Source organism: Oppia nitens, unplaced genomic scaffold (genome assembly GCF_028296485.1).
Source record: "Oppia nitens isolate AA-2021 unplaced genomic scaffold, nextdenovo-longstitch-racon4-pilon3 scaffold3_pilon_pilon_pilon, whole genome shotgun sequence".
Taxonomy (NCBI): domain Eukaryota; kingdom Metazoa; phylum Arthropoda; class Arachnida; order Sarcoptiformes; family Oppiidae; genus Oppia; species Oppia nitens.
Window position 1 is genome coordinate 2,994,074 of NW_026533221.1, and position 12,056 is coordinate 3,006,129.

General features: G+C 33.3%; 1 protein-coding gene across 2 annotated transcripts; it reads right to left on the reverse strand.

Annotated features, from left to right (window-relative positions):
- Nucleotides 1-320: 320 nt before the first annotated feature.
- LOC128958607 (mucin-2-like) lies at nt 321-8,245 on the reverse strand. 2 transcript variants are annotated; one of them, XM_054304493.1, is made up of 4 exons: nt 7,883-8,245; nt 1,470-7,244; nt 701-1,397; nt 321-623 (listed from the first exon to the last, which is right to left on the reverse strand). In XM_054304493.1, exons 2-4 carry the CDS (start codon nt 7,106-7,108, stop codon nt 459-461), a joined length of 6,501 nt encoding a protein of 2,166 aa, XP_054160468.1. In that variant the 5' UTR covers nt 7,109-7,244; nt 7,883-8,245; the 3' UTR covers nt 321-458. The 2 variants fall into 2 exon arrangements, with proteins under 2 accessions (XP_054160468.1, XP_054160467.1); XM_054304492.1 differs by having other exon boundaries at nt 7,345-8,245.
- Nucleotides 8,246-12,056: the final 3,811 nt, after the last annotated feature.

Here is a 12,056-nt window from a genome sequence, read left to right on the forward strand (position 1 = left end):
ATGTCCGTAAGCGCAGTGGGAATCCTACAAATGGTTTGGTTGTTGTTGTTGTTGTTGTTGGGATCAAACCCAATGTTAGTATTTGTTTTTTTTTTTTGTTAAAATTCAATGCATTCAATTAAAATTCAATTTTTTTAAAAAATGTGTTTTTGTTGTTGTTGTTTATGACATCATTATTGATTTGTAATGAATGATTTGTTTGTATTTTTGTTTGTTATTATTGTTTGAATAAAATGATTACAAATATATATATATATAGAATCAGACAAAAAAATTATTATTATTATTATTATTTTTGTATCGTCTAAAATAAAACTCGGATGAAAATGATTTGTTTTTTTTATAACTATAATTGAAATATAATGTGTCAATCAAAATAAAGCCACTGATTAATGAAACAAAAACAAAAAAATACGAATATATATAATATATATAAATCTTTTTTCTTTTTAAAAAATTTAGTCAGAATTTGGTTGTGAAGTCATTTGTTTTTCGGCTTCTTTTTGTATCTCTTTAGTCAACTCGTCTTTTTCCGATTTACTTAATATGACTCCCTTTGCAAACACTGACTCGGATTCTTTGAGTTCAATACGCCGGACACGACTTATGGCTTTAACTATTGCCTAATAATAAGTAAAAAAAAAATAAATCATAAATTATTAAATGACTAACAAATACAACAAAAAGAAAATGTCTGTACCTCTGGCACCCAGACTTCAAAAATATAGGCAACCGTATCGAAAATGGGATCAGTTTTAAAATTAGCTTTAAAAAGCTGTGAACAATAGTCATAAATCTCTTCCTGTTGTTCCTCGTCATCAATTGGTCCAAACCAGGGAACATGTTTTAATTGATTCTTCTCCGATTCGGAACCGCTCTTGAATTTGGTATGTCGTTCACTAGGAATCGATTCTCTATAGACTCCAACCAAATGTGTTTCAACTTTTTGGTCTTTAATACACTGAAGAAGTTTTGCATTCTCTTGTCTGCGCTTTTCCTTCCAGAGAACACACGATTCGCTATTATCATCGATATTATCTGAAGTATCTAAATCATTGCCATTACTACCAATCGATGGTAAACCCGTCTCAGATTTGTCTTCGTTAGTTTTGTCATCATTTGTCTTCTGGTGACCCAATGGATCAGTGGATTTTTTATTGGGTAGTCTATCGTTGTCGTCATCGACATTGGTTTCACTTAAATCACTGTCTAATTGATCAAAAAACATGCCGGCAGTCACTTCACTGCCCAAACATTTTTTGCGCAAAAACTCTTCAGATTTTTGGACAGCTTTGACCAGTTGTTCGCCATAACTAGCTTTGCGACCGTCGCGTAAATATTTTTTATTTAGATCCGAGTTATCAAATAATGAGATCGAAGTAACGCTTATTTTTAAACTAAAATAATTATAATTAAAAACAAATTATAAATTAATATCATTTTTGTTAACACTTCTTGCAAAATGTTACCTCTTTTTATTAATAGGACTATCGATGAGTTTGATTAAAGTCTTTTTCTCTTTAGGAAACATCTTCGAGACCAATGCCGGCCAATGTGTGCCCTCAGTCTCAACCCAAACGATGTCGTTCTCGGAAAATCCAAACTCTTTCTTAATGTTATCGATATTGTCGATCGCGAGCAGGTCCTCGTCGTCCGACGAAAACATCGCATCCATATTAATACGTTGTTGATTGGGTACATCTTTTGTGGTGGTAGTAGTAGTTGTATTAGTATTATTAGTATCTTCTGTAGCAGATTCTTCATCAAGTGAATTGGTTAGGTCGTCGTCAATTCTTTTGCGTTTGCTCTGAGTGGGTGACAATTCAGCGGACAGTCTACCAGTAGTGTCTGTAGTAGTAGTGGTGGGTTTGACCCTTTTATTTAATAGCTCTGACTGCCACTGTTCAATGACTGCATTTTTTATATAAGAGCACTGATCTCTGTGATGAATCACCAAATTGTTGATTCTGGTCGTATGAAAACCACATTTCTGGCATAAATAACTTCCGGCACTTTGTTTGGGATTCATTGACACCGATTGGTGTCGAATATAAAAAGTACATTCATTGGTGTCATAATCGAAACATTCGTTCGGTGAGCGAAGATCCGATAATGAAGATATTGTTTTGCGGCGCATATTGTCTTCTTTTTCTTGCCATTCTTTTTCATCAACAAATGATTGTATTAACGATTCCTTTCTATAGCTTCTATCGCTCATATCAAGACTATGACGAGTGGGTGTATATAACGCCCGTTTTCTACCTCTACCGCCACCACCACCGCCTCTTCCTCGTCCACTTCCTAGTGGAACAAACGAAAAATCATCGAACGAATTATTATTGGTGATTGCAACTGATTCGTCGGCATTTTTAATTGCTTTCTTCAAAATTTTCGGTAATTTCACTTCTGGTTCGGCGGTATCAGTGACCACTACTTCTTTTCGTTTTCTACCCGATGACCGTTGCGGTGCCTTATCATTGCTCAAACTAATGTCAGTTTTGTTTGTTTCATCTTTTTTAATAACAGGAGTAGTTGTAGAAGAAGTACTCGATCTCAATGATCTTCGTGTAGATGCAGTGGTCGGTGTCTGCTCTTCGTTAGGCTTATCGTCAGTTTTTTCTTTAAAATCAAACTGAACTCTCTTCTTACGAGTAGAAGCTGTTGGTGTTTCAGTAACTATTGGCTCAACAACTGGTTTGATAATCTCTGTCTTTTCCTTTTCCTCAACTGGTTTAGTCTGTGCCATAATTCTATCGAATTCATCCGAAGCTTTAGAATTAATAGTGATTTTCACCAATTCATCAGTTTTTTCAATCTTTTCTTTATTATTATTAGTATTATTTGTCTTATCGGGTGTTTTGGTTTCGGTATTAGTTTTTTCGACTTCCTTTGGCTTTTGTTCGGGTGTTTTAGCACTTCTTCCGCGAGTTACTCTCCCAGATGGTGTTTGGACTGGTGTTGTTGTTGCTGTAGTTGTTGGTGCTGTTTGTGAAGTTGTATCAGATGGAATTGCAACAGTTCCTTGGATTTCTGTTTTGTCTGTTTTAGTCTCAACAACATTACTGGTCTCTTTTGAAGCTCTTCCACGTAATGTCCTTCTTGTGCCCACACTTTCCACTACTGGTTCTACAGTTTTTTCTTTAGTCTTCGTCGTCGTTTCGTTTAACGCTGGAGTAGTAGAAGTAACTGTTTTTGTCGGTGATTTTGGAACAGTTGCGGGAACGGTTACTACAGTTTTGGTGGCAACAATTTTCGGTGAAGATGTCTGCAGTGATGTCTTATTAGTAATAATGTCACTAATTTTTATTGTAGTTTTTGTTGTCTCAGTCTTCGCTGGAGTACTACCACTACTACTACTGTTTTTATTAATCAATTCATCAGTTTTTTCAATCTTTTCTGTTGTCTTTTCTTTAGTTGTTTTATCGGGTGTTTTAGTTTCGGTATTAGTTTTTTCAACTTCTATTGGTTTTTGTTCGGGTGTTTTAGCACTTCTTCCGCGAGTTACTCTTCCAGATGGTGTTTGTACTGGTTTTGGTGTTGTTATTGGTGTTGGTGTGTGTGAAGTGGTGTCAGATGAAAGTGCAACTGTTTCTTGAATTTCCGTTTTGTCTGTTTTAGTCTCAACAACATTATTGATTTCTTTCGGAGCTCTTCCACGTGATGTCCTTCTTGTGCTCACACTTTCCACTACTGGTTGTTCTGTTTCTTTTTCTTTAGGTTTAGTGTCGTTCAACACTGGTGTAGATGTTACTGTCTTTGTCGGCGATGATGTCCTTCTTGTGCTAACACTTTCCACCACTGGTTCCGTTGCTTTTTCTTTAGGTTTAGTGTCGTTGGAAACAACTGGTGTAGACGTAACTGTCTTTGTTGGCGATGATGTTCTCTTCGGAACCACACTTTCCACTACAGGTTCGGTTAGTTTTTCTTTAGCCTTCGTGTCGTTTGACACTGGAGTAGATGTTATTGTTTTTGTCGGTGATTTCGAAACAGTAGTCTTTGCCCTCAAAGACGCGGGAACTGTAACAACAGTTTTGGTGGCCACAACTTTAGGTGGCGGTGTTGCCATCATAGGCTTATTCGTAAGAATATCACTCATTCTTATTGTAGTTTTTGTTGTTTCATTTTTCATGGAACTACTTTTGATTGTAACTTCATCTGATTTTTCTGTCTTGTCTTTAATAGTCTTATCGGTTACTTTGGTATCAGTATTAGTCTTCAGGGGACTGTTTTTGATTGTTAAGTTCGATGTTTGGACTTTAGATGTGATCGATTGCTGTGCTGTTGTTTTAGATGTCGCCACTTTAGGAGAACCGGTAGTCGACGCCAATGTTACAGCTGTAGTGGTAGTTTGAACTTTAGGATCAGATGTAATAGATTTGGTGACACTTGACGGTGTCTTCGTTACTGTTTTAGTGATCGAATCGGTTGTCGAAACAATCGATTTGGACGAACCAGTTGTAGTTAAAGATGAAACAGTTATCTTTGATGGTGAACCGGCTCGGGTTTGTTGGGATGATATCTGATTTACATTCGATTTGGGCGAACTAGTTGTCGTCAACGATGAAACAGTTATCTTTGACGGCGAACTGAGCCGTGATTGTTGAGATGATAGTTGGGCTGTAGATTTTGTCGGCGGTGTCTTCAATGATGTCATCATTGGCGATGATTTTGCTACTGTTTGAAGTGAAGCGGTTGCCACTGAGGCAAATGGTGTGTTTGCCGGTCCGTGAGACGCGTCGGGTGTAATCCAAACTATATTAGATTTTTTGCTATATGTTCGCCGCGATGCGGCCAATTGACTGGGACCGGGAGCACCGGTAATGGTTGACAAACTGTTTACTGATGCGTTTGACTTTAGTTCATTTGACTTTGCAGTGGATTTAATTTGATTTGCAGAAGTTGGTGTTGTAAGTGAATTTACAGCTGTATTGGCAGCGCTTCCTCGACCACCTCTTTGAGCACCAGATCCTCGTTGTCCTCCACGACTTCGAGATGAAGCCGAAGTCGTTGGCTTAGCGGTCACAGTCGGACTATCAGTTACCGATGTGGTCAGTACGGTATCTGTCGATACAAGCAATGTCTGACCAGATGAGACGGGAGGTATTGTTTTCGGCTTTGTTGTTCGACTTCCGGTTGATCGACTTTTTGTTGGTTTCGGTGTCGGAGTTGGCGCCGAAGTCGTAGTAGTAGTAACGGGTGTAATCTCGAGAACACCAGATGTCGAGTTATATGTATATGACATCGATTGGCCACCACTTAGACCCTGAATGAGTTGATTTTCAGTCGAATTGGTCGCAGTCTCAATATTGGGCATTTCGGTCTGAATTAATTGAATGCCTCCGTCTTCACCCGACGCAGCCGTACACGCAACCAATCCTTCGGGTGTTTCAATTAAAAATGTTTGTCCAGCACCGCCTGCACTGATCATATCCGAAAGATTTAGCTCAGATGGTAAACCAGCAACTTGTCCATCATCGGTTTGGGCCATTAGGACATAATTGCCGTCAGCAGTGAGTACAGCGTTGGCCATAATCTGGTCGAGTGACGTACCATTTCCCGAATCTTGTACTTGAATTACGGCTGTATTGCCAAAGTTTAGCTCAGAACTCAATTCAATCGGAGTTGTTGTAGTAGTAGTCTGTATTGCAGTTATCGTATCTATATCTGAGGTAACCGTTACATTCGTTTCGGGAACAGATGTTACCGATTCGGTTAATTTTTCGGTTACTATTTCAGTATTTATCGTTTCTTGTGGTTTCTCATCAACAACAGACACCACCTCAGCGATTGGTGTTTCGGTTGTTTCCAACTTTTCTTTCTCACTAATTTCAACAATATTTGACTCTTCTTTGGACTCCTCGACAGGTACAACAACAACAGGTACTTCTGGTTCTGGAGGCTTAGGTGTCTCAACTTGTGGCTCAACAATTGATGTGATTTCAGGTGTATTTACAACTTCAGATTCTGTAGACAATGCAGTTACTGGTAATTCATCAACAATTGGCTGTACATCTGATTTGTCCACTACTTCTTTAGACTCTTCTATTACTTTAGATTCTTGTTCTGCTTCTACTTTTGCTTCAACCTCTTCCTTAGTTTCAACTATTTCTGCGGCGACTTTAGGCTGTTCTTCGGTAACCGCAGTTTCATTAACACTATCATCGATTGGTTGTGATTGTGATGACAAAGGTTCTTCTGTTTTTGTTTGTTCTTCGGCTACTTTATCGTCTAAAGGCTTATCATTCTTAACTACTTCTGATAACTCAGTGGTGACATCAGTTGCAGCTGTTGATGGAATTTCTTCACTTTTTTCTTCAACTAATTTTTCTTCTGTTGATTTAATTGTTTCTGTTAGCTCTTGTTGTTGTTTTTGTTGTTCTTTTTCTTCTATCTTTTCTTCAATTTTCTCTTCTATTACTTCTTTTGGTATATCAGTCGATAAATTATCAACTTTTGGTTTATCTATAGAATCTGTAGATAATAACTCTTCATCCAGTTTTGGTAGAGTTGTTGTGGTATTTGTTATAGAAGTTGTCTGTTGTTCCTCTTGAGATACTCGAGGAGTATCAATGGCCTGAACCACATTAGTCTCAGCAGTGGTTAACGATTGACTCGCTGTTGGACTCATCGGAATGCTTGCTATAACAGCTGGCAAAGCGGTCAACGTTTGACTCACTTCGGAAATGGTGTCAGAAGTGGTGATTGCGTTTATATCGGAAGCTTCGGACACCAATGCAAGTGCCGCCGTGTCGTCAGATTGTGAGACAACAGCCACTTGAATGTTTTGTCCGCCGGACGCCTGAACCATATTAGTGAGTGTCTCGGCCTGAATGGCAATATGTTCGCCGCTCTCTCCTCTTAATACTAGAAGAAGTTCTCCGGTTTCCGGATCTTGAGCTTGCGATACAATCACATGTCGCTCGCCATTCAGTTCAATGGCTTGCGTACCAAACAGTGTCTCATCGCCCTCACCGTCGGCGCCAATCAATTGTATGCCGACATTTTCATCGCCACTCTGAACGGGCACTAAGCCGACCATTTGTTCGGCGCCGGTGTCCGACTGGACATCTGTCGTTTGGTTTTGCGGTTGTTCTACTGTTTCCGACATTATCACTGACTTTTCTTCTTCAATGTATAATCAATACATTCATAATAATAATAATAATCATTAAATCAGTTGTTTATATCAAATATTAATTAGTCATAAATTTTTGTCTTCAGTAGAGCACTAGTTGTGTGAAAACCTTTAACAATAAAAAAATAGATTTATTTAGATAACTGTCCATAAAATTTGTTGTTAATAATTATTATGAGTGATATCGACGACCATCAGTACAGACATACACTATATGCGGCAAATTTTGATAATTTTCGGTAAAGCTATCGGTGTTGGACTCAATTAATATTAAATAACAATTAATGAAACACTTAATAGTTTCCAACAATAGAGTAAATTAAATGATTAATAGTTAGTAAAAAAATAATAATTATAAATGAAAACTCAAACTGACTGTCAATGTAGTGGTAGTAATAAAACAATAACACAAACAAACGATTGTCTTTGCGGTGACAATCACTTTGACAGTCAATTATAATTACAAACAATGATTGGAAAACAAAATCTTTTGGTGAAGTGATGGTCACTGATTGGCACTAATAGACAGAGACCTAATGCACTGACCCGAGTCGGGAGAAAATTAGTTGCGGTCACAACTAATGATTTTCATGATTAGGGTTTGTCATTGTGTGGCACTAGTGTTAGCACCAGTAGTATCATAGTATAGCACAGGTAGTCGACAGTGATGGCCGACACACACACACATATATATACACATAAATATTATCACACTTTCAGGCGTATAGACGCCACTACTATACGTACTCTCTATTATGTTGTGGTTGTCTGGGGTGTCGACCGGTGAGCGCGCGCGAGATGTCGGCAACTATTTGATACTAACAACTTGTCGGTCGATTGGCCAGCACTGGTAGAGGACACACACGGGTTGACATTAACTCCCGGTGTGTGTGTTTTAAGTCAGTCTTTAGCATACAATTGCAATACGTATTGTTTGGTTGTATTAACAGTATTACTGTTTTCACCACTGAATCGCCATATTTTGTGTCAATAAAAATCAAAATAACAATTCATATCAATGTTTGCTTGCATTCAATGCATTCAAACAAAGAATTTTTGTTACAATCAAATCGATACTATCTATACCTATACTATCGATAATCGCTACTAAACACTAAATTTTCATATATATATGCAACCAATAGATGACACTATAAGTTATTAATGCATTAAAATTCATTCAAATAATTATTTTATTAATTTAATTAAATAAATTTTTTAAGACAAAATAAATATATTTGGATATAAAAAAAAACTATATTTATTAATAATAGCAATTTTTAGACAAAACATATAACTTATTAGATATTTGTTTTATAAATTATATAATTATTAATTATATATAGCAATTAATACAAATTGTTTTTATTACCTGCTATACTAGCATTTATCATACAAACATTTTTGTTGTCATATAAAAATAACTTGAATATTTGTTCCTAAATTTTGCTAATTAATTATAAAACAATTACTTAATAATAAAAAGTTTTATTTTATTTTTAATTTACTTTTAGGGTATATAAAATAGCGTACTGTTTCAGTATCATTCAAATTATACTATATTTAGGCATTGAATCGACTAAATCATATACACACACAAAAAAGTTTGCTATAAAACTGGAAAACTTTATTTATAAATAAATAACAATTTCTTAAATTAAAAATGTTATCAATTTATACTACTTATAATTAATATATTTTTAATTAATTAATTTTTAAGACTAATTCAGTGAATATTAAAATAATTAAAGTTTTATTCCAACATTTGGTCCTTTTTATCCTCACTTTTAGTATTAATAGTTTAGTATTAGTTTTGCCACACATTTTGTGAGCCAATGTTTGTTTGGGTGAATGACTCCTGAATTTTGGCGAACAAAACAACGATTTCATCATTTGTTGTCTTATAATGTATTAAATGAATCAAACATTTGGATTGACTTTAAATGTCATTAAAAAAAATCAATGAATACATGGATTAATAATCAATTGAAAATAGTGTTTAAATTAATTACATTTTTCAATCATCGCATCAATTCATTGAATGTCTTAGCCGTCAATGTATTGATAACACACAGACACTGATGGCTATTGGATTCATCGAAGACAAGAATGGTGGCAATGGGTGTCAACTTTTGATTGGTGGCCATCGTTTGCCGTCGACCAGCGGACAATCGGATGATTTGCAAGAATCAACCGGACAACGATGTAGTCCATCGATTGACGAGACAGAAGCCGTGGCCACACAACTGTTCACACAATTTACAAGAGAACAGTTTACTGAGGAGGGCATCAATATTGATGAACAAACTGACCAACAGTTGGAGTCTTTCAGGTAATTGACAATCATTTGTTAATCAAATTTTTTAAACATTTGTCACTAACTTTTTGTTTGGTGTCACCAATCAGTTCAAGTTATCAAATATCGAGTCCACTGATGTCATCCGTTGGACGCGATTTGCGACGAATATCTGAAGCGTTTGCCCGAAGTTCAGAAAGAGCTGAGGTCAGGGACAGGGCTTTGCGGGTATGTATTGATGTAGTGTTTGTTTTTTTTTTCATTACTAACCTCTCATGAGTTGACAAACAGATAAACCTTAGAGATCTGAGTCGTGAAGAGTTTGATACGCTATTAAGTGAACTATTTCTCAACGGAACCATAAATCGTGAAAGAATTGTCGTTCTTTTCTTCTTTTGTTCGGATTTAGCCATCAATGCCTTCCGAAGCGGACCTATTGATTATTTTCGGCGCCTAATTCAATGGTCATTGAACTATATATTTAACAATATATGTCGTTGGGTTCAGAGACAAGGCGGTTGGGTATGTTTTTTGTTGAAAATATTGTCTTAAATATGATTGATATGATAATTGAAACATAATGTCCATTATTTAATAGGAAGTGGTATTAGGATCATATGTACCTAAGCTGGCCATAACTGTATGCGCTATTATGGGTTGTGTAGCGTTTGGTATTTATATTAAAAAGTCATTATTTTAAATTAAATTATATTTACGATTAACTGCCTTATATTGATCTCATATAATCACTTATAATAATAGACATGTATTTATGGTAATATTATTTTATCAATTATTGATATTTATTATTTAATTTAATTGACAATTATTTGATACAATATTTTACTTTTTATGTAACTTTTGCTATATAATAGCTTTTATAATATATCATAATTTTTTTATATAAAATTATATGCTTGTGAATATATATTTACTTTGATATAAATAATTTTTTACTGTATAATAAATGCGATTGTTATTGTAATTTATATTTTTTTTGTAATGCAAATTTTATACATTGTATTTTTTAATTATACATTTATTGATTTTAAAAACTTTAATGATATAATAAAAAGTTTTTTATATACAATTAACACGTGCTATTAATAATAATAATAATAAATTTATTATTATTATAGTGGATATTTATTTTATGTAAATTTGGAAATCATATGGGATTTAATGACCTTAAATCTAAATCTATTTTGATATAAAAGTTTTTGATTAATATTTTATTATATGGTCTGAATATTAAAAAGACAGTAAAATTATGAATGAAAAAAACTGACCCTAATATTAATTAATGGTTTATAAATTACTATTTTATTAATAAAATTACATATTTATTAAAATCAAAAATATATTATACAAATGACTTAATATCTCATTAAAAATATTTTATTTTTTAAATGAAAGTTTAAGCACTGATTGTTGAGAACTTATTAGGACAGGAAAATGATATCAATTTTCTAACTAAAAAAAATTACCGGTAATTCTTAATATGACAATTAATTTTACTGACTTTAAATTTCTAATTAATTAATTTTAATCTAAAATATCCATTAAATCATTAATATTATTTATAGATAAATCTATTGCTAATTTTTACTAAAAATTTAATACTATCATATAATTTACTGGTATTCTGTAAATAACAAGTAACTGTATATACAATATATAATAATCTGTATAATAAATTTTTATTCAAACATAATTAATTAATTATCTGCAAAATTATCTTTATTGCATATTTTATGTTTTAAAAGCTCTAATTTATATATTTTGTTTTAATTTCGTTGCATAACATTATAATTTTAATAATAACTATTTCAACTATTTCATGATTTATTAAAGAATATTTAAACAAACAAACAAAAAATGCTAAAAAATTTATGACTTTAATGAATAAATAATTTACATACACAGACACAAACGTTATGATATAAAAATAAGTTTTATGATTAATGGTTAAAAATATTGTCAAAAACTATTTAAAACATTTATTTCAAAATATAAACGACAAAAAAAAAAGATTTATAGTTAAACGTCATATTGAAAGCCGATAAAAAATAATGACCTAATATTGAGAAACAACAAAATTTAACACAATTTAATGTTACATTATTTTTAGAAAATTATTCACATTAAAACTGCAATAGAAAAAGTCATTAATTTCACTATACGATAAACCATAACAATTAAGTGTTAAAAATAATAATTTATTCAAATGAATGTTAATCATTGTATGTATTTTTTTATAATATCAATATATTACGAAATAAAAGATAATTTAATTTGATTGACTTATATAACATAACAGTTTTATAATATGTTATATACTGTATATATAACATAAATTTATATAACATTATATTGTAAATCTCATTAGACTAATGATTCAATCAATGGTTGTCCCATTAAAAATAAAGTCACCGCAAAAAATACCTGCACTCGACCTTAACATTGGTTGAGAGCGCATACACAGTGTATTACACACTAACTAAATGGTAATGTTTTTTTGTAACCAATGTTAGGGTAAATGCAAATTAGTTTCTGTGGAGACCAATTGGAAAATCGAAATTTTATTATTAATTTCAATAAATTTATATATATTTTGAATAATAT

Bases quoted from the DNA above. Each gene is read 5' to 3' on its own strand.
- LOC128958607 (XM_054304493.1), bottom strand. From the start codon at position 7,108: ATGTCGGAAACAGTAGAACAACCGCAAAACCAAACGACAGATGTCCAG. The intron at 1,398-1,469 runs GTAACATTTTGC...TAATTATTTTAG, and splicing joins AGTCCTATTAATAAAAAGAG to TTTAAAAATAAGCGTTACTT. The intron at 624-700 runs GTACAGACATTT...ACTTATTATTAG, and splicing joins TTGAAGTCTGGGTGCCAGAG to GCAATAGTTAAAGCCATAAG.